This window comes from Psammomys obesus, unplaced genomic scaffold, assembly GCF_907164565.1.
Source record: "Psammomys obesus unplaced genomic scaffold, mPsaObe1.curated_primary_1811, whole genome shotgun sequence".
Taxonomy (NCBI): Eukaryota; Metazoa; Chordata; class Mammalia; order Rodentia; family Muridae; genus Psammomys; species Psammomys obesus.
Genome location: NW_026596088.1, coordinates 13459885 through 13482658, shown reverse-complemented (window position 1 = coordinate 13482658; position 22774 = coordinate 13459885). Strand labels below are relative to the sequence as shown.

General features: G+C 45.8%; 1 protein-coding gene across 1 annotated transcript in view; it reads left to right on the top strand.

The window, feature by feature from the left end:
* Spon1 (spondin 1) overlaps positions 1-22774 on the top strand; it is a 280351-nt gene that overhangs the window by 7099 nt on the left and 250478 nt on the right. Inside the window, exon 2 of the mRNA XM_055627495.1 lies at positions 13429-13535. Coding sequence (XP_055483470.1) covers positions 13429-13535 — 107 coding nt within the window. The remainder of the gene's footprint in view (positions 1-13428; positions 13536-22774) is intronic.

Here is a 22774-nt window from a genome sequence, read left to right as displayed (position 1 = left end):
AGGCTGAGCTTCGAGAGGCAGATGGAAAGTCTAAATCACATAAGTCAAAATTATCCCTTCAAGATCCCTTGAAACTGTGTCACACACAACACAGAGAGCCGCTCCAACCCGGCCTGATTTATGTGTTCCTCCAGGTATTTCCATTAGCAGGGAAGAGAAGGGAGTTGGCATTTCTTGGTAAGTCCGGTGCTATTCTTCTTCCAGCACTGCAAGTGCTCTGTGCTTCTTCAGTCGGGAGCAGAGAAAACTGTTGGTTTCTCCTCCTTAAACACTGGCAGGCAAGTAGAAAGTCCTAGCTATGTAATTGAGTAGGGAAACCGAGGCCATGTGGCATGTTCACTAGCATGCAGGGAGTGGAGAGGTAGGTGCCTACCCAACTAGAGTCACGTGTGTGTGTGTGTGTGTGTGTGTGTGTGTGTGTGTCTGTCTGTGTGTGTGTCTGTCTGTCTGTCTCTTCTCTTTCTCTAACTCATCTATTTCGAAACCCCTACAGCTAAGTTCTCATAAAAACTCCATGACATGCTGGTAAATTTTTGTTGGCATAAAAAGTCCCATCTTTAGACAGGTTTTAACTGAGGCTCAGACAGGACAAGGCGAGGGCTGAAGCACCCACCTAGAAGCCTTTGCCAGCAAGCCCCCCCACCCCCACCCCGTATCCGAGATTCCTAAACCGCCCTGGAAGTTTAGAGAAATTTCTTGTGCCTAACCCCTTGCTTGAGGCTCCGGGGAGGGGTTGGGCAGTGGTACTGCAGGTTAGGGGGTTACAAATTTGTTTTCAAGGACTGTGTGTGTGTGTGTGTGTGTGTGTGTGTGTGTGTGTGTGTGAGAGAGAGAGAGAGAGAGAGAGAGAGAGAGAGAGATCTCAGAGGAGACTTTCAAAAACCAGTCATCATGTGGAGTTCAGGAAAGTGGGTGGAGTCAGAAGCAGGACCCAGCTGAAAATACCCAGACACCACAAGGAGTGCCCCCATCTCTACCCCAACCGCCACCCCACTTCTCTTCCTGTTTCGGGGCTCTCCTAATCACTCTCTGCAAGCCAATGGGAAGTTCCTAGGGGAATAGTTGTGTTCCCAGACCTCGCTTTCACTGAGTCCTCCTCTCTAAGCCCTTCCGTATTAAGCTGAATCTATAAAGAGACTCCTCTGACCACCGCTTCACGTTTCCCATTGGGTTTTCTTTTTCCTGATTTATTTCCTTCGCAGCCCTTAAGCTCTCTCTGAAATTATCTTGTTTATCATCTGCCTCCTCCATCTAGAACACACGCTTTATGAGAGCAAAGCCTTTGTCTGTCTTATTTTATCTCCAGTAAACAGAATCGTGTATGGGCGGCAGGCACTAAATCATTATTCGTTGAAGGGGGGCGGGGAGTCGAGGGGGTAAGCACCATTTAAACCCAAACGGTCGGTGTAATAAGGTCTGCATCGTCCCCTTCTTGTTAGATGGCTGGCTAGACTAGGGAAATCAGCCTCCCCCGTCTAGAAAGGAGGGCGCTGGAAGAAGTCAAGGCCGTCCAGATGGTGGCAGCAGAGAGAAAGGACCACTATTGCCCTGAGGCAGAGGCTGGAGGTGGTGCCAGCCCACGGGCTGCATACAAGGTGCAGGAGATCTGGAGGAGAGCTAGGAGGTATACGCAGAAGCGGACAGCAGGGCACCAGCAGGCAAAGGGCAGAGGGAGGGGGCTGCCAGCACACACCTGGGCTCTCAGGGCAGACCCTCGAGCTTAGACCTCAGGCTCAGATCGTTAAGGTGAAATTTCTTGGAACTGTCTGTCAATTGGTAAACCCGACAGAGGACTGAATTCCAAGACTATATTCTTTCTTTTAAGGGGAGCCTCCCTTCCTGTGCTCCCCCAACACCACCTGTCACCGCCTCCGTCCCAGCACCCCACACCGCTGCCCTATTCTGTTCCTGAGGACGAAATACCCTTTTTTCCTAATTGTTTGTGCAATTATGTCATAGTAACATGAAACTAACTACTACGCCTCTGGACTACCCTCACGGCTGGCACAATTCTGTCATTCCTCTGCCTTGGCAATGTGGAAGGGGTACAGAGGAGAACCAGGAGCCCCTTTGGGCAGCAGCACTCAGCGACTGGTGAAACCACGCGCTGACCTCGTGCTTCTTCTCTGCTGCCTCCCACAGAACGCCCACCTATCGCCCAGTTTCTGATCTTTGAAACCACACAAACGAAGGTGTTTCCTTGGCCGTGTGTCAGCCCTTGAGGTGCATATGGGTAAACAGCTCTCTACCCTGGCTTCTCTTCTGACTAAAGTGCCATGTCCTATTTCTTCAGCCATCCCTATGGGAGTCATTTCTTCTTCCCGTACTTTATACTCCAGATGTGCTCTGATAGGGACAGAATGATTTTCTTCCTCTCCTGGACACTGTGCGTGTGTGAGCTTGCCAGCGCCTGTGCTTGCTTTCTTGGCAACCCTGTTGTGCTCTGGAATCACACTGAACCTGCAGCCAACCCAGATGCTTGCTATTTTCTGGGAAGGTCGCTGTGTTCCTTAACTGCTGTGGTTTGTCTATTACAGGTTTGGTCTGTAGGAGGCTGTTGTGGGAAGGTACTCTTAGGAGGCCTTTTAGGAGGTGGGGTCTCAGGATGATGGTATCACTCCTCCACAGTCTCTCACTCATCTTAGCTAAAGTTCTGAGCAGGTTTCCCCACCTTGCTATAATGTAGTACTCTCACAACAGACCCCAAAACATGATGTTATGAAATCCTGCACTATATCCTCAGAACTGTGAGCTAAACTAACTTGTTTCTCTGCTAATTGCCCCTGCTATTATGTTATAGTAGGAGAAAACTGATTGATAGACTAACCTGTGTTGGTGTAACAGGTCTGTTTGGAGGGGGATTGAGAAAAGGTCTTGCTCTACAAACCTAGGCCAGCCTCCAACTCTTGCCTCAGGACTGAGATTACAGGCACGTTTCACCCACCCTAAGCCCACCCTGAACACATTTGATATGCTTTCCCATTGAACTTCCAAATAATGTGACCCGTTCTGATCAATCATCCATGGAATCTTGATTTTGTCACAGGGGAGTTTACCTACATAATCCTATTTTAGATTAGCCACAGTCTTTATAAACAGGCCCAAATGCCTTTATCTAAGTGGTTCATCAGAATCTTGAGCAGGCTAGAGCTTTGGACAGAGACCTCTTTCCCTAACGCTGACCTCTAGGTCAGCATTTTGAAGCAAACACCTTGCTGTCATCCCAATGACGTTTATCAAGCGATTGCCAACTCCTGGTCACTCAGCCCCATTTTTTTTTTTTTTTTTTTTTTTTTTTTTTTTTGTGAATACAGTTTCTTGAGTCTTATAGAGTAACTCTAAAATGCCTCTGGTGTTTCATGCATTTAAGGCTTGATTGACAGCTGATGGGCTCTGAGGAAGTAATTGGACCATGAAGACTCTGACCTGACCTAATTAGTGATTGATCCATTGGTGGATTCATGATTTAATGACATTGTAGATAAGCCAGTGTTCTAGTTGCATTTCTGTTGTTATGATAAAATAGCCTGACCATCTCCCCACCAACAACAAAGCCTTAGGGGAGAAAAAGTTTATTTGGCTTAGAAGTATAGGGTGTATCCATTATTGTGGGAAGTCAAAGCATGAACTTGAGGCACCTAGTCACATCACATTCAAGAGCAGAAGGAGAACACACATGCCAAAGTTAGTGCTCAGCTAGCTCTCACTAGTCTTCTACAGTCCAGGGCTCCAAGCCAGGGAGCCATGTTATCTACTTTGTGGCTGAGTCTTCACACACGCTGGTTAAAGCCAATCCCCACAGACATACTCACTGCAACCTGATCTAGGAGCCTCTCTACCCAGGTGGTTCTGGATTCTGTCAAAGTTAACTCTCATAGCCTTGTCAGATGAAGTAGGTCACCGGATGCAGGCTTTTGAAGAGTGTAAGGAAAAGTGTCGGCTCAGGGTCCCCAAGGCCAAGTCCTCAGACCAAGTTCTCAGCACAAAGGAGATTTATTTGCCTCAGAGTGACAGAGAGCAGGAATAAGGGGCAAAGACAGGAGATAGAGGAAGAGGGAGAAGGGGAAGGGAGCAAGGGAGAGGGGGAAGAGGTATTTGTCCTGGAGGGGAATGGGACAAAGGACTGCCTCTGGATAGAGAGGAGACACACTTGACACATAGGAGAACGAGAACTTATAAAAGTAAAAGAGGAAACCCCGTGTTAGGATGAGGTATTTAATTTTAATTGGGCATCTTAATTAGGTGAGCCAAAGGGAGATTTTGATTGCTGGACCTTAATACTGTCATAGCTGGACCTTGGTAGTCTTTCTCAGGAGGAAGGTTGGCCAAATAAGAAAACGGACCTTGGGGGCTAGCTTTGAATGTAATCCAAGAGTTTTTAGCAAGGCAAAGGGAATGAGAGAGGACTAAGCCTGCCAGAGCCATTCTTTCCATGCTCAAGCTGGCCAGAGTCCCTTCAAAGACTCTATCTTGTCTATGGCTCCTCTTCCTCTCCCTGCCTCTCTCCCTGCTTCCTGGCTGCCATGACTTTTTGTTTTTGTTTTTGTTTTGTTTTTTGCCATCATTTTCTCCCATGATGCTTTCCCCTTGCTACAGACCTAAGAACAATGGAGCTAACTAATGCAAATGGACAGGATCCTCAGAAGCTACAAACTGAACAAAATCTTCCCTCCTTTGATTGGTTTCACTCAGGTATTCTGTCATAGTGACGGGAACTAGCTAACACACTGACACTGCCAGGATTCTTACAGTCCATGCAGAGTTGTTGATTTCTTTACTTCAAAATCAGCCAGTCGTTTTTTCATTGCAATGAATAGGACAGAATCATATTAACTGGGGCAAAGAACAGAGCATGCACAATGATTCCCATATTTAGGAAGCCCAGAGTTAGGTCTGGCTTCAGGCGTAATTAGAGCAGGGAGCACAAACAGACTCATTACCCACCCCCTCCCAAGTCCATATTTTCCTGCTCCTGTTTCACTCCTCCCTTTCACCTGTTTCGCTTTGCTCCCTCCATCCTTTATGTATTAGCTGTGCTTCTGTGTATTGCCTTCATTACTTTCCTCATTATAACCAATTTTTCTCCAAATGGCAGAGAGGATACCTGCCAACAACTTTCTGTGACTAAAAAGAGAAGCCTCTTCCCTCAAACTCCAAGCTGAAATGTCCCAGGAAGATGGATCCTGATGGGCCCAGCTTGAGTCACATGCCCAGGGGACTAGGGCATAGAGGCACACTGAATCGGGGCTCAGTCACTTCATGATTGTGTTTAAGGAGGGAGAGAGAGAACTGACCATGTGGTCAGAATAGGAGGACTCATGGAAGTCCATTCAGCTTCCAACCTTCATCTGTGCAGTCTGACACACTACTGATCTCTCAGGACTGGGCTTGTGACCACACAGTACATCATGGTGGGAGAATGGGTCAGTTGAAGAGTCGTGTTTGATTCATAGCAATAGAGAGAGAGAGAGAGAGAGAGAGAGAGAGAGAGAGAGAACATAAGTATTATATGTTAAGGCAGAGCCAGGCACAGTGGCGTGCACCCGTAATCCCAGCACTCAGGTAGGCAGAGGCAGGCAGATCTCTGTGAGTTCAAGGCTAGCCTGGTTCTACAAAGCAAGTCCAGGACAGCCAAGGCTACACAGAGATCCCTGTCTCGGGGGGAGAAGGGGAACCAACCAAACAAAAAGAATGAAAGCAGAGTAGGTTCTTCGGAAGCCTCTGGATTGTTAGGGAAGGCATATGTATAACAAATAATTTCACAAATACATATTTAATGAAGATTGAGTTGGAGGTCTTCAAGAAGAACAAGGAGGTGTCATATTATGTAGAAGTGGAAAGAGCAAGAAGGCCCACCCTCATGTATGGACCACAAGGCTATTCAGTATATTGTAAAGATTGTGCCAGATCTCTCTTTAACTTGGTACTGAAGACCACTCCCAAAGATAGTTGTCCCACTGTGGTCCCTCCCGGTGGACATTGGTTGGTGCTTACTGGAGTTTTCCTTTCATAGTTTCCCCTGGGGACCACCACACCGCTGTCTAATCAACCTGCTGAATATCGTGGTCCTCATTACTATGACCCTTATCATCACAGTCATCACTGTCATCACCATCTTCCTCATCCACAGTGTTATCATCACCACCCCACACCATCACCCTCACCATGCCGCAATCCCTGACCATCCTCGCCGTGTTTACAGATGCTGCTCATCGCAATCAACGTGAATTTAATTCATCTTCACACTCCTGTAAGGCAATGTCAGGCCCCCATGCCATTTTTTAAAAGGGGAAACAGGAGAGTTCCTGTTCACTTCCCAGCAGTCTCATAATTGACCAATGGGAACTCTGGAGTTCTAATCCTGAATCCTTGCCCTTTTCCAGTTCCTTGTGTGTGCTCACAGGATGACTCCAAATAGCCTCTCTCTTTTATTTTGTATTTTTAATCCTTTGTAAGCATTTTTTCGGAGTTTTGGATCTCTTAATGGCCTCTCTTGGGAGGCACTTGGGAGGAGTCATTAGAGAGAAGATCCTATTATTTATCACTAAGCAGTCATCTTTGGTTGTTACTGGGAGGCAGAACATACTGTACGTTTGTGCCTCTCTTTCGGGAAATGAAGGTCTAATGAAACCCACCAGATGGATGGGGCCTCCTGACTTCCTTTTAAATTAAACTGCGTAACAGCATCATTTCCAGTGGCAGTTATGGACTGAAATTCCAGGCAGAGTTCAGCTCAGCCTCTAGAGCCTCCAGCTTGTGTGATACATTTAATAGGCAAGAGAGGGTGTGACCTTAGCTTTCTAGAACCTGCAGGAATATAGCAGGTATTCCTGGGAAACCAAGCTTATGGCTGGCTTGTCATGTGCACTGAATACATGTACAGGAAGATGGCTATTTGCAATCAGGAAAAGAATTAATAATTCAATCACACATCACACAGCTTAATGATCAGCACATGATGAGGAAACCCATGTGGCCAGAATTCACATCAAGAACTGGGGCAGGACAAGGGCTGTAGTAACATCCATGTGCTCTTCACATCACTCTCCCTTCTCCTCCCACACATCTGGCTGGATCACCAGAGACTGCCTGGTGCAATCTTTTACATAAATATTCTCCAGTGCAACTATACCATCTCTGTTCTCTCTGTCTCCTCTCTCCCTTCTCTTTGCCTGTCTCTTTGTCTCTGTCTCTCCGTGTGTCTCCCTTTTCCCACTCTTATTTTCTCTCCCCTCCTCTGTATGTGTATGTATGTGGTATATTTATTATTCATATGGATGTGTACCGAGGCCAGAGAATAATATCTCATGTCTTCTTCCTTTGCTCTTCACCTTATTTTTTGAGACAAGGTTCTTAACTGAACCCAGAGGTCACGGATTCAGAATATCTAGCTGATGAGCTCTAGGGATCCACCTGTCTCGGCCTCTCCAGTGCTGGTTGCAGATGTGTGCTGCTGTGCTTAGCTTTTAGGTGGGTGCTGGAGATCCAAATTTGGGTCCTCATTCTTGCGTGGCAAGCATACTACCAACTGAATCATCTCCCAGTCCTGTCATCTGTACTCCTTTGCGTCTGTCTTCTTTTTTCCCATTTGGGGCTTATCTTTGTGATTTATCCGCCTCACATACAGCACAATTTGTTCATTTCCATTAGACATTTGCTTACATGACTATGTCACAATTTATCTATTCCAACTTAGCGATGTTCCCAGTTAGATGGTACTCCAAGTGACATCACTCCAAAGCATTCTTCTAAGTGTCTTCGGTGCACCTAAGCATGCGTTTTGGAGTTGTGTAGTTGAGTCATGGGGAATGTGTATGTTCAGCTTCAACAAAGTGCTGAACAATTTTCCAGCAAATATGCTAATTTTCACTTTCATCAACAATGTGTGAATGTTCCAGTTAACAGCATTTGGTACTAATTCTTCACATTTAGTCAATCTGGTAGCTATGCAGTAATATTCTATTGTGAATTTAATTTGAATTTCCCTGTTGACTGATGAAATTCATAATTTTTCACAGGTTTTGGCCAACAGGGCACCTTCACCAAGTGTTAGCTCATGTATCTGCCTGTTGTCTTTTCTGTTGGGTTGTCTTTCTTCTTGATTATCAAGACTTTGTATATGTTGGTTACAAACATTTTTTATGCCATGATTTGCCTTTTCCCTTTTCATAGTGTCTTTTGACAAGAAAAGTTAGGCAGTACCTCATTTACATACCTTAGACTTTATGACCACGGCTTTATTATGTCCTATTCAAATGTTTCCTGCTCCAAGGTCATTGACATGCTGTCTTATATCACCCCCTAAAAGCTTTATAATTTGCTTTCACATGTAACACGACAACCTGTGGGGATTTATTTTGTGCACAATGTGGCGAGGGCCACCTGCGGTTGTCCTTGAACCATTAGTTTCCTGTGCTGCTGTGCACTCTTTATCATTGCCCACAACTTTTCGAAACTTTTCTGAGCCCTCCACTGTTCAAGTGGCTCACTCTTCTTTCCTTGTTATAGGACACCGGCTTAATTTCCATAGCTCTGGAAGTCTTCATAGCTGGCAATAATGAGCCCTACAACTTTCTCAAGATTATCTTGAACATCCTTAGCACTCTCCATTTCCATATGACTTTGAGAAGTGGGTTGTCAATATCACACAAAATACACCAGGACTTTTATTTAGCCTGCACTAAATCAGTTTTGTATAGAATTTTTTGGTAAGAGAACTGACACTCCTGACAGTGCTGAGTCAAATGGACTATGAGCGCTATTCTGTAGGTTTTATTGCATATCACTGAACCCAGATGTGGCTCCAGCCCTTGAAAGGCTTCCAAGCCTGGAGACAAACACAAAGCACAAAGCACACAGCAGTACGATAAATCTTACTACTAAAAATGGTAACTACTACATTTAAAGGTATTCTTTGTTTTCGAATATTTCATTTTATTACTTATTATTATGTTTGTGTGTATGATGTGTGTGTTTGGGTGTGTGCCTGTCATGGTGTGCATGTAGAAATCAGATGACAACTTTGCCATGTCATTTCTTGCCTTCTACCTTTACATGGCTTCTGGGAATCAAATTCAGGTCGTCAGGCTTCTGTAATCAGCATCCTGCTGAGCCATCTCTCCAGACCTCACATTTACTTGTTCATTTATGGTGCATACTGACACTTGGAAGTAAGTATAGATATTATGCTAAATATGTAGGTATTTCATGTAAAATAGGCCCTTCGGCTTTAACATGATGTGATTTCTGGTAGTTTTTTTTTTTTTTTTCCAAAGGGAAAATAGCTTCCAAATTGTCTTCATCATCTTAGGAATTTTTTTTTTTTTAAATTCATGAGAGGTAGTGGGTCTCTTGCTTCTTTTCCTTTTTTAAAGTTTTATTTATTTCATTTCTTGTGTGTGTGTGTGTGTGTGTGTGTGTGTGTGTGTGTGTGTAAACCTGCTTGTATGCTTGTGTACTGCATGCCAGAAGCAGATGTTGGATCCCCTGCAACTGGAGCCACCTGACAGGGTTTTCTGCAAGAGTAACAAGTACTCCTAACCACTGAGCCACCTCTCCAGCCCCAAAGTTTCATACTTTCAAATTATCAGAGGGAAAGAAAATCCAGTAACTTCTTAAACGTAATCATTAAGTTCCAATCTTGATTATTTTTATTTACTGTTCTACAAATTTCAGTATTGTTTTTAAGAGATATAAAAAAGTAGAGCGAGGGAGATGGCTCAGTGAGTTTGGATCTCCAACAACCAATGGCACCAATCCTTGTTCTCTTTATGCCCATGCATGCACCCCCTCACACACAGGAGCACACACGCACACACACGCACACACACACACGCACACACACGCGCACGCACGCACACACACACACACACACACACACACACACACACCTTCTTCTGTCCATTGTGAACTGGGTCGGAAGGCAATCGCAGACTTCCAGAAGCACTGTGCAGCCATTCAATGCCTTCGAGTAGGGGCAGAGCACCTGGATTCCAGATGACACTTTGCCTGGTGTGAACTTCAATAAATCTCCATGTTCTGGATGTAAGAAATCACAGAACGGAAGGGGGCAAATCAGGCCATCCTCGTATAAAGCCAGGAGTCTGTGTAAGAACTTTCAGGTTATTTGGGTCGGTGAGTTTGGAAGCTGTACTAAGTGTATAAAACTTGTATTTATTTATGCATTTTTAAACTCTTGGTCCTGTTCTCTCTATCGATGTGTATATTTCGGTGTGTGTGTATATGTATGTTATGTGCATTCAAATATGTATTGTCATTTACCAGCCTCTTTATCATTGGCAATAAAATGTTTCCTCAAGGATGTGTCTTAGTAGCTTTAACTGTCAACACAGCCTAGAGTCATGTGAGCAGAAAGCCTCCACTGAGGAATTGCCTACATTAGATAGGTCTGTGTGCATGTCTTCGGGGAGGGCTTGTCATAATTATTGATTGATTCAGGGAGTCCCAGCCCAATGGGGGCGGCACCATCCCTAGGCAGATGGTCATGGGTTGTGTAAGGAAGCTAGCTGAGCATGGGTCTGTGAGCGGGGCAGCCAGAACATTCTTCTGTGCTTCCTGCTTGTTTCTGTGGTTTCCTTGGTTGTGAGCGAGTGCCCTGGTCGGAGGTGACTCAGCCTGAAATGGCAAGCAGGCCCGCTTTCTGGTTCCTGCCTTGAGTTACCTCATGGATAGACTGTGACCTGGAACTGTAAATCAAATAAACCATTTACCCCCTAAGTTACTTTTGGCCACCTGTTTGTTACAGAAACAAACTGAAATTAATATAGAAAGTAATTTTCATCTCTTATTTTTATTTTGTATTTTATTTCTTGGATTCCCTTTAAAAAAAAAATCCTAGTGTCTCTTGTTCAGCCCAAGTTTTCATCACCTTTTCTGGAGGGTCACCACTTTGACCATAGCTACCTTACTCTCCTGGGGTTTATGGCAGGAGAGGTCAGCATCTGTCTTTCTCCCTACCCGGGGCACGCTATGGTTACACTCAAAGCTGTCACATCTGTGTCATGTTTTGCTGGGAGCTGGGGTTGGCATGCGTGGCTCTGGTGATGCTCCAGGAAAGGAGGTGGTCTTCTGGATCTTTCCCTGGCCTTCATCCTGGTTGGTCTCATGGATTTTCTTAGGTGTCAAGACTTCAGGAAGGAACAGAGCACAACACCTGAGGTCTGTGAGGACCTGTTACAGCCAGATACCCAGGGCTAGCATCCGTGCCTGGGAAGACCTGTTAGCATTTTTAGTCTTAAATGGATTCAGATCTTTATGATGAAGTCAGAGGAAGTGTCATACAAGAGGTGAAAATTTACCCGATTTGTGAAGTTTTAGGGGAACGGAGGAATTCAAATGCTGCAGGTATGTGAGGAACTCGAGAAAAAGTTCTGTAGGGTAGACTGGCCAGTCTCTTCAGAAACTGCCAGTGGGTAAATTCCAGGGCCAGATTTAAGTAAGGTCACACTTCCAAGTGCCTGAGGTCACAATTTAACATAAATTTTTGTAGGCTGTTTAACCCATAACCCATAGCTTCCAGTGTAGGTCTGGGTGCAGGTGACTTAGGAAGGAAGTGCCCCTGGGGGAGACCAGAAAGGGTACGTGCAAGGAAGGACACAGACAAAGTCCCTGAGAGTGGTTCTGCGTGATTCCATGGCCAGCTTGGAGTGCAATGAACCCCGAGGTGGTGTCTGCCCTCAATGGAAAGGAGCTGAGGCTTCTGGAAGAGGCTCTGGCGACTTGAGGACGGCCATCTAGAACAGAGTCACAGGTGCTTCGTCACCGGAGGCCAGCGTCCATCAGTCCCAGGGCCACCACATTCAAATGATACGAAAGAATGCGAGGAAGCCCTGGTGGTGCCTCCTTGCTGACAGCCGCTCTGTCCCCCTCTGCTCTTCCTTTTGTGAGGTGAACTCGTCAATCACAGTACGATATTTGGCATATTTTTAATTTAATTTTTATTTTTTTAATTTTATTTTTATTTTATGTGTGTATGTGTGTTGCCTGAATCTGTCTGTGCACCACGCATGCCTGGTGCCTGTGGAGGCCAGAAGAGGGCATCAGATTCCCTGGAAGTGGAGTTACAGGTTGTGGTGAGCAGCCTTGCGGGTACTGGGAATGGAATCCAGGTCCTCTGGAAGAGCAGCCAGTGATCTCTCCAGCCCTGATATTTTGTATGCCTTAGCAGTTCTGTGTGGCATCTTTGTGTTAGTGGCTCAGAATCCATCACTCTATCATTTGAGATAGTGGTTTTTTGTTTTCTGTTTTAGGGCGATTAATGGTCACTGCTGAGCCCATTTGGGGGGAGTTTAGAGGACCACATGCTTCTCCTCATATGGGAATGATATAGCAGAATTATGCTAGTGATACAAGCTAAATGCACTTATTTTCAAACTTAAAACATATCAGTCAATACTTGAAAAAGAGCCATAGCATGATGAATACATTCACGACATGAACACGTGAGAGGATTATCAAGCTGGGGAGGAGAGCCTTAATTCAGTGACCTTGAAGATGTCTATTGACCCCTTCGTCTTGGTTCCTTAACTGTGACATTGGAAGCCTAGATTACAGGCTCCCTGGAAGTTGCCATAGTCTTTCATTCCATATCAAAAGCCCAGATCTGGAACACAGGATAGAGGTATATATTCATCTGAAGAAACTTGAACCTGTCTTAGATATGTGGTGCTGGATCAGTGTGGATACAGAAGGAATGAAAGCCCAGTCCCCTCTCCTGAGTGAACTTTTGCTGGGTTCCCTGATTTGGCGGGCAGAGGAGGGAGAGAGAAAGGCTGTGGTAAACCTGTGGAAGGCAGTCTGGAAAGCAGTTATATGCTCAGTCTGTCCATGATACTTGGGGCAGAACGTGGGCAAGCACCAGGAGGTGTTGAGTGTGTGTGTGGGGGGGGAGGGATGATGTAGGTATGTCTCCAGAAGATAAGAAGAAGATGTTCAGAGAGCGGAGAGTAATACATGCCACCCAAGATCTCCAAAAGGTTTCTCCTGAGTCACCCTAATAGAAATGTAGCAAGGTAAATTAGATGTCAAGATGGGAGTTTCTGACCAGGGCGCTCACTGAATTGAGATGAAGACAGACCTCACCTTTTCTCTGCCTCAGTTCAGAAAGTCTTAAGGATGCTTTGGGAGGGCCTGGTACGAGGATAGTGAAATTGAGACCAGACTGACTATAACAAAGCTCTGCCTCAAAAATAAATAAATATAAATGAATAGACATAAAAAAAATTGGGAGGTCAGGCAAACTCTGAAAGTGAAGGAAGGAGCTGAGGGGAGAGGGTGAACCTTTCCCGTCATTCTCTGCCCCACACGCCACAGGGATGGAATGTTGACAGAGCACACAGGCCTGGTCCTGTATGTCAAATGAAACACAGTCGATTGCCGTGCTGACAGTGGCTTTATTGTCTCTCACAGTGACACTTTCAGCTGCTCCTCCCTCCTACTTCAGAGGCTTCACATTAATTGCCCTCAAAGAGAACCGAGAGGGCGATAAGGAAGAAGATCACGCCGGCACCTTCCAGGTAAGATGTTGCTCACTATGTAGGCTGTTCCAGTGTCCTTCCCCCCTGCCCCCGCCAGGCAGGTAGAGACCAAATGAGCCTGGGCTATGTTGAGTAGTCTATGTGAAAGGAGAGATTAAGGCATCTTGTGCGGCTTTTCACGTGTTTCCTTGATGGCAGGCCAAGCGGGCCAGCGCCGTTAGAAGGACCCCGCAGTTGGTGGCAAAGGCTGCTGGGCCTGCCTGAGGAGGCTCGGTCACCCGGCAGGGTCTGTTTCACTTTGGCAGACCCAACTGCTGGGCTCTGGGCTCTCTGTACCTTGGCAGCAGGCAGTGCACCACGGGGGAGAGTGCTCGGAAACTGGCTCAGGCTGGCTGTTTCCCCTGCGGTAGGCATCTTGTGATTGACTGGAGCAAGAGCTCAGGACAGCCAGGCTGGAGGGAGTTCAAAGCTCGGGAGATAAGGTGATGTGGAGACTGACTTTACGAGGAAAGATTACAAGGATTACACCCGCGCTGCTTGGCTAAATGAGCAGACGAGGTTAGGAGGTGGCGGTCCTGGAAGAGAGGATCCACGGTGCGCGTGACTGTGCAAAAGGCCGCAGCAAGAGGAAAGTGGGTCAGGAGAAGGGAAGCTCAGAGGCGAGGCCTTGCAATAAGTCATATTTCACTGTGGAATATTCTCCCAAGGGAAGTGGCAGGAGTGTCGACCCCTCTCTAGCAAGATGTTAGAACGCATCCCAGAAGCACTGGGGTGACCCTACTCTGACCATTTCTGGTATCCATTTCCCATTGTTCTGGAATTCATTTCTATCTGGAATTTGCAAACTCCGAAGAGGAAATGGAAAAAAGCAACAACAAACAAAAAAAACAAAAAAAAAAAAAACAGTAGAATGCTTACCCTCAGAGCCGGCTGCTGGGTTCTCTGGTGTAATGTGTGAGCTCCTCGCTCCTCGGAAGACCCCACCCCAAATATCTTGTTCATCAGTGTGTCTTCCAGTCACTTGGGATCAGTTTGTAACCGCAGGTTGAATCTTGTGACTTAAAATTCTTAAGTTTTAGAAACATCTATTCTTTTGTGTGTGGATGAATCCATGTGTGTGCCATGACACGCATGTGGAGGTCAGAGGACAACTTTCAGCTCTCTTGGTAACAAGCGTCCCTGTGACTAATCTTGCTGTCTCTCTCTCTCTCTCTCTCTCTCTCTCTCTCTCTCTCTCTCTCTCTCGGAAGAGCACAGTCTTGCTCTTTGATGCTGGATGCCCTGGTCCTCATCCGGTTGGTATCAAAGTCATGGAAATCCTCTTGCTCCAGCACTCTGAGTGTTGGAATTACAGTAGGCACCATCATGCTCATCTGAAACGTTCTTTTCTAAACATAGGGGTCAAGGCCTCTAGTGAAATTGTTGGCTTTACGCCCGTTTAGATGACCTTTTATGGAAAGGGGCTCTTGGCAGACGTACCAAAGCATGACCCAATAATAACAACACCACCAACAGCGAAGGTCACCAAGTGCTCCATGTCTGCCGGGCTCTGTGCTGACTGTGTTCTCTCATCTTAGCATGTCTTACCTTGGCTTGGGACCCTTTTGAGTTTCGTTATCTCTTCCCGATCATTTCTCATTCTTCTCTCGGAGCTCTGACGTTCTTTCTTGGTTACCTGGCTATGGTGGTGTTACTCACAGCATTATCTACACGTGGGAATTTGTGGCTGCAAACTCTCAGCCCACCGAGGCCAGATGCGTCAGACTTCAGAGCAGGATCTACCCTCTGTTTTAACAAGCTGGTGAACCCGAGGCCCTGTGGATTGAGACACTGAGGAGCCCCTGCCTCCCCTACCCTCATAACAGGGACACGTCCATCCACTGCTATCTATGTGCTCACTGTCTCCACCAGCCCCACAGAGCACACTGGGTGAAAACATGGAATGGCCATGATGATAGCTACGGCTAACAGGCCTTGGTGCTCGGGAGTCAGACACGTTGGGGGTTCCGTGCAGGAACTGACTTAATCCTCAGAGCAGCGTGATGAAATGAGCACTGTTGCTCGCTTTATATGGGAAAGGCATCCGGAGGTTCAGAGAAAGTCGGTAGCTTCCCTAAAGCCATCCAGCTCTATGTGCCAAAGCTGGGATTCAAATCCAGTCCTGGCTCCAGGTTTCCATAACCGTGGTGCAGCAATTGGCGTGTACTTGTTCAGGGCACAAAGGAGGCCCCACACTGTGAGGTTTTTTCGTTTGTGTTTGTTTGTTTTTGGTTACTTTTTAATGACAGCAGTGTTGTATACAGGGTGCCTGATGTTGTCTAATTCTACTTAATTCTTGTGGCAACTTTCTGAGGTCAAGGTTGGTATTCCCATGTCTCACATGGTAAAACTGAACCTTCAAGGGATTAAGTCAAAGCAGGCCGACACCTCAAAGCTCCACATGCTGGACTAGAATTTGTTTTTCTCTTAATGACTGTCTTCACCCTTGCCTTACCTTTGAACCGTTAAAATGCATACCCCACTCGGTTCTTCTGGTTTCTGAGGTTAGTAGGACCACACCCCCAGCTCACCTCTCCTGTACCTTCCCGCTGTGGCAAGAACACATTTGAAAGCTGTCATCTTTCATTGACTCATCCATCCATCCATCCATCTATTCATTCCTTCACTCTCTCATTCATCCATCCTTTCATTCATTCATTCATTCCTTCACTCTCTCATTCATCCATCTATCCATCCATCCATCCATCCATCCATCCATCCATTCATTCATTCATTCATCATCACTTATTGGGTGCTTTTTGTGCCATGCACTGACTGAATTCAGCACTGGGCACAGCAGTAAGACAAACTGAGATTGTTCTGACCTGCTGAGATTTGCTGGACCCTCCTTGCCATCCTCCAGTTAAGTCAGCATCTGCATCTGACAGGTAGAATGGAGAGTCAGGTCGCCCACTAGAACAGGAATAGACCGGTTACAAACGCCACTGCCGTTTTTGAAAATGGCACTTAAAGGGTAGCTAGACTTAAAGAGTAACTAGATATACATTTTCATCCCACACCTTCCCTCCCTGAAAACTCCAAGGACTCAATAACAGCAAAATTTGGGCAAACTGAGGCTTGAGAGAAGGCTCAGCAGGTAAGAGCACTTAATGCTCTTACAGAGGACCCAGATTTGTGTACAACACCTGCATGGTAGCTCACAACTATCTGTAACTCCAGTCCCAGGGGATCCAAGGCCTTCGGTGGGCTCCAGGCACACATGTGGTGCACATACACACATGCAGACAAAACACTCATGTGCATCAAAGAAAACAAAAATGTCAAACATTTGTGTAAATCTGGATAAAGATCACATACTTAGTGATCTTTGCTTTAATACTTTAAAAAATTCACTTACATGTGTGTGGAGGGGATGGGATAGTGTCTTATGCCACCACACACATGTTGAGGTCAGAGGTCAGCTTGCAGGCGTTAGTGTTCTCCTTCCACAGTTGGGCTGGGTATTGAACCAGGCTTGGCAGGAAGCACTGTTATTACCTGCTGAGCCATCTTGTTGACCACGTCTTCCTGGTTCTAAAAAGGTCTCAGATGGGTTGCTCTGCTTCTAAATGTCTGAGGACTTAGTGGAAAATACAGACTCACCCACTGTGTGTAAAAAACAAGGAAGGTGATGGAGCCGCCTCAGGCTTAGTGGAGAGGAAAGGGGACAGCAAGGGTTACTGCTCTGCTGGCTCCTGCAGATGTCCGGGAGAAGGGGCGGGGTCCCTTCTCTGCTCCAGCAGTGGCTTCCAGGATAGAGGCATTGGCACATGAGGGCTTCTAGCTGCCAGGGTGGGAGAGACACTGGACCTTTTTCTGAGCTAACTGGGTGTACTCATGGTTAATTGCAAGTGACAAGGAGTTCAGAGACCGTACTGTCTGTACAAAAGTACTCACCAGTCTTCACAATTCAGCCCACTAAAAACAAACTGCTTCCTGGTCCCAGGCCCAGAACACAGTCCAGCTCACTCTCTTGCCTCCAGCAGATCTCAGCTCCACATTTCCTTTTCCAAAGGATCCGTGTCCTGAGCACCCCGTTTAAACCTACGCTGCCCTGCCACCTTGACCTTGAGCCGGACTCTTTGTTTTTCCTCTGCACCTACTCTTTGTGTTCATTACCAATGACCCACTACCTTGTCTGCTTTCCTTGTAGATAATGTGCATTATCTGCCTCCCATGAGATGAGGTTTTATTTATCTCCTTTGTGGCTGTATTCTCCACCCTCAGCAGATCTGCCCAGCACAGGCTTGGACACTCACATGTTTATTGACAGAACTCTAAGCATTCTGTTTGCACTGAAGTTCAAGATGCTAATCTATCACACCAAAGTTTCATGTTTGGCTTAGGACTTGTGAGTGTCAGCTGGTCAGAAACAATCTCATGGACATTTGCCTGAGATGAGCCCCAACTCATCAATACAGAGTCTTCAATTCTGTATTCTTAAAACTCTTCCATGAGTGCGTCACTGACAATAAAAGTTTCTTAGCAATTAATGGGTTCTGAGCCATTTTAGAACCGCAAAAAAAGTTTGTTTTGGGTTTGGGGTTTTTAGTTTTTCGAGACAGGGTTTCTCTGTGTAGCCTTGGCTGTCCTGGACTCACTTTGTAGACCAGGCTGGCCTCGAACTCACAGAGATCTGCCTGCCTCTGCCTCCCCAAATGCTGGGATTACAGGTGTGTGCCAGTGCCCCTGCTCCAAAAGACGTTGTGACACACTTTTCTAAAGCCGACATACTATTGCATACTTATTCTCAGGAGTTGTCCTCGTATGTAGAAGAAATTTTCTTCTCATTACATTAACTGTCCAAGTCTGATGGGAAGGGTGATGTAAAATGCTGTCTCCGGGTCAGGTCTGGGCTGTTGCTCTGTGAACGCATAGCATCTGTGGCTACTTGCACACGAGCTGTTCAAGATTGGGCCTGTCAATGTTCCATCACGAATTGGGGAGGAGCTTGGGAAGTACTGTCCCCCACCACGGAGCCATTAGTAGTTCGTGGCTACAGGAGAGAGGGAGGCACGCTTTTCAGTGGTATGACCGTTGGTTAGTTGCCCATGCTCCAGTAAATGACCTATGCTCACTCAAGCAACCCTAATTAATCAGTGGGTCTCCCCCCTCTCTATTTCTCTCTCCCACAGACACAGACACACACACACACACACACACACACACACACACACACACAATACATTGTGGTTATTCTTTCCTCCACACTCTCTCTTATTTACCTCCTATTACTATCATTCCCACTTGATTCCTCCTATTTTCTTTCTAAGATCCATGGTGTGTTCGTGTGTGTGTGTGTGTGTGTGTGTGTGTGTGCACACGCGCGCACGCACGTGCACATGAGCACACAACACATTTAGCTCAACCGCAGAAATTTGTGTAACCATTACTTTAGACTTTTCCACCGGGAGTACACAACTGAAGATTGTGACTCTCATTCTCCCTGAATCTGTCAATAACAAGCAGCTAAGCAGAGAAAGGTCGTCCCGCCTGAATCTCTCCTCTATCCTGGCCATTTCTGGGCCATTTTTGTGCAGACCAGGGCAGGCATCCCCAGTCACTGTGAGTCTGTGCTTACAGTCGCTGTGTATTGCCCAGCAAATAGCGTTTCACTGCCCTCCTCCCTGTCTCCGGGATCTGCTCTCTCTTCTCCAGCAGTGTTCTCTGAGCCTTCAGGGTGTGCTGTATAGGCCTGAGCATGAAATCATTACTTACTCTCAGCATCTTGAGCAGACACAAGAGCCTCTGCATTCATTGCTGCACACTGGAAAGAGGCACACTGATGAGGGCTGTGAGTAGCCTTTGTCTATGCGTATCAACATAAATGCTCAGAAGACAGCTTGAGTTTATGTCAGTTTAGTTAAACAATAATGCTAACCTCTCCCTAGGGCTTGCAACCTCTCCTTCCATGGATTTGTAACCAGGTTTACAACATGAGGCATAGATTAAGAATATTATTGCTCTGGCAGAGGCCTAAGTTTGCTCCCAGCACCTATGTCAGGAGGCTCACTTCTGCTTGTAACTCCAGCTCTGGGGCATCTGATGCTCTAGTCTGGCCCCTGAGGACACCCAGTCAGCATATGTGTACAAACACACTCACACACACATACACACAGGTTGATATCATCCATAGAAACAAAATAAATCTTAAAAAAGAAAAGTCATTTATAGAAAATTGAAGGATAGGAAAAAACCATAGGAAAATGATAACTTTTGAACTCTCTCTAGAGGAGAAACAGAAGGGTGCATATGAAGACCTTCCCTCACTCTATCTGAAGACCCATCACATTTTAATGCTTCCCTGGATATTTCTGACAGGTTGCAGTGAAGGTTTCTGTTATAAAAACAAACACACTGATGAGTTAGGGACTGGGGGCATTGCTAGGCTTGCCCCTTCCCTCCAGGAACTCAAGTGGTGGAAATGCTTCTGTTGTGTTGGAATGCTGAACTCTCACAGGAGAAACTTCTAAAGTGCCGAGATTACAGATGTGCACCACCGCGTCTGTCTCAGTCACTGATTTTTATCGACAACTTCTTCAGAGCTGAATCACTGGAAGTAGGGATCAAGTTATGATTTGACAAAAGTCTCCATATCCACACTGGGGTTATGGCTATCTCATTTCTATTTGTTTCCTACAGTACTTTAATTCTGGTCCTCGCTGCTGGAAGTTCCATGAGAACAGGAACTGTTGTTTTCTTTTAATACAATACGTTTGGTGCTGAGTTCAAGTCTTAGACACCTTCAGAGCTCAACAAATATTTGTCACATTACACAAATTAATCTTCTCTCAGATATCTTTTCACGTGGTAGGCATTCCGTGCTACTTAGTTTTGTTTTGTTTTTTATTGTTTGGTTGGTTTTTTTGTCAACTTGACACAAAGTAAGGTTGTCTGGGGAAAGAAAAGTTCCATTAAGAAAATGTTTCTATCAGATTTTCCTGCAGGTAAGTCCACGGGGCATTTTCTTGTTTAATGATTGATGTGCAGGTGGCCAACCCACTGTGGACAGCGTCACCCCTGGGCAGGTGGTGATGGGTTATAGAAGAAAGGCTGCTGAAAATAAACCTGGAGAGCAAGCCAGTAAGCAGCACTCCTCCATGGCCTCTTTTCCAGTTCCTGCCTCCAGGTTCCTGCCCTGAGTTCCCTTCTGATAGACTGTAAGTTGTTAGCTGGAAAAATTCTTTCCTTCTTAAACTTCTTCTGGTCATGATGTTTAACACAGTGTTGATCGCCTTTCTATTGCTACGTTAAGACACCAGGACCAAGACAACTTACAGAAGAAAGAGTTTATTGGGGCTTACAGTTTCCGAGGGAGAGTCCATGATCATCATGGTGGAGCATGGCAGCAGGCAGGCATGACATTGGAGCAGTAGCTCAGAGCTTACATGTCGAGTCAACAACCACAAGACAGAGAGAGAGAGTAAAAGGGATGGTGAGGGCTTCTGAAACCCCAAAGCCCACCCCAGTGACAAAACTCCTCAAATAAGGCCACACCTCCTAGTCCCTCCCAAATAGTTCCACCAACTAGAGGAACTAAGCATGCAAACATACAAGCCCATGGGAACCATTCTCATTCAAACTACCAAGCCACTAGGATACCCTCTTATCCCCATTTTCAGGCTAGGTAGTATTGAGACACTTAGAAGTCTGATCCAGGCATGGAACTGGAGAATGGCAATGAGCAAGGATTCAACTGCCCTGGGTCTGTGTCTTTTCTCCATTTCTGTTTTGTAGCTAGCTCTAATGTGGGAGAGAAAGACAGACAGAGATCAACGGCTTGGTTCCGTCAATCATTGCTGAGTTGTTCCAAGGACCACATCGGGTTTATGATTTTACATCTCTGCCATGTCACAAGTCTCAGTTCATCAAAGTTGTATCTTTCATGTCATTTATGTCGCCTTTGAGGAGAACCACTGAAGGTCTCCATCTCGACCCCATATCTGGGCTCTCAAGGGTTCAGCATAGTCCTCTGTTCTAGTTCTCTACACACTGTGTTGTCCTGATGTACTAACTCTCCTTCACTTACAAGGGTCTGTGCAGAGGCAGAGCTAGGCCATGGCCACCTCGCGGTTCCCACGGTCTCATCAAGGTCTAGCACGCTGGCTGTTTGATAAGTGTTTTCCAAATGGATGGATGACTTCTGCTGGAATGTCTGGCCCTACCCACATATTCACTGGCATGAGTTGGCCTCATACTTTTCTTCATGGGAAACAGCATTGTTTTCTACATCTATTTCTAACAGTCTGGAAATCATTTGCAAGTTCATGATAAAATTGTTTGGTATTATAGAACTTTTATGGCCACGAGATTTTGTGTGTGTGTGTGTGTGTGTGTGTGTGTGTGTGTGTGTGTGTGTGTATCTATTAAGTAGTTTCTAAACATGCAGTATGCTGGGAGAGGGTCTAGCTCAGTGGCAGAGCATTGGCAGCTTGGGGGAGGCTCTGGGTAAACACTGTAGAACAAAACTGATATCTTTATATTCCAGATCTAACATTTGATTATGTAGGTCTTAATTTTAGTTTTGCAAACACTTAAAACCACATTCGCTTATTTGCTTTTGAAGAGTTTAATTCAGAGTGAGTGGCTCATTCACATTCGCCAAAACCATTAACCTACTCTAAGATATTTTGGTTGTGTTTAAATATTATAATTATTTAATATTGAAAATTCTTATAAAGAAAACACACACTCTTACTTTGCTTCGTTTATTTATGTCTTTGTGAAAAACAAATGAACCCAGACATGTGTTAGGCTCCGAGGAGGTAGCCATGAGTGCAACAGACTAAGTCCCTGCCCTTAGGGACACCACATTTCAATATCTGAGTCACTGAGTAGAGAAGGAGTTTCTGGACCGCAGTTTTCAGGCTCTGACTGGGTTTCACTATTATTCTTCCTTTCCATTGTACCTGAACAGTCTGATGCACAGCTTCCATCCAGGGTTTTCAGAGCCTCTGCCATGTTTCCTTGTTTCCGTTCCACCTTCCTTGATGCTTGAGTGTCTCCCTGACCCCTGGATGGTACCTGAGGTGCCACAGTCATTCAGGTTCCAGGCACTGGGGTGTGTGAAGTTCTCATGTATCTCCTAGGTGCTTACTAAAGCAGATGCGGAAAGTCCCATTCTCACGCAGTCACCTACCTGGAACGAAGCTGAAGGTCCTAGTTTTGCCGTGATGAACTGATTACTCAATATAGTCCAGCATTTTTCTAGATTTGATATCTTCTATCCAATCAGCCAC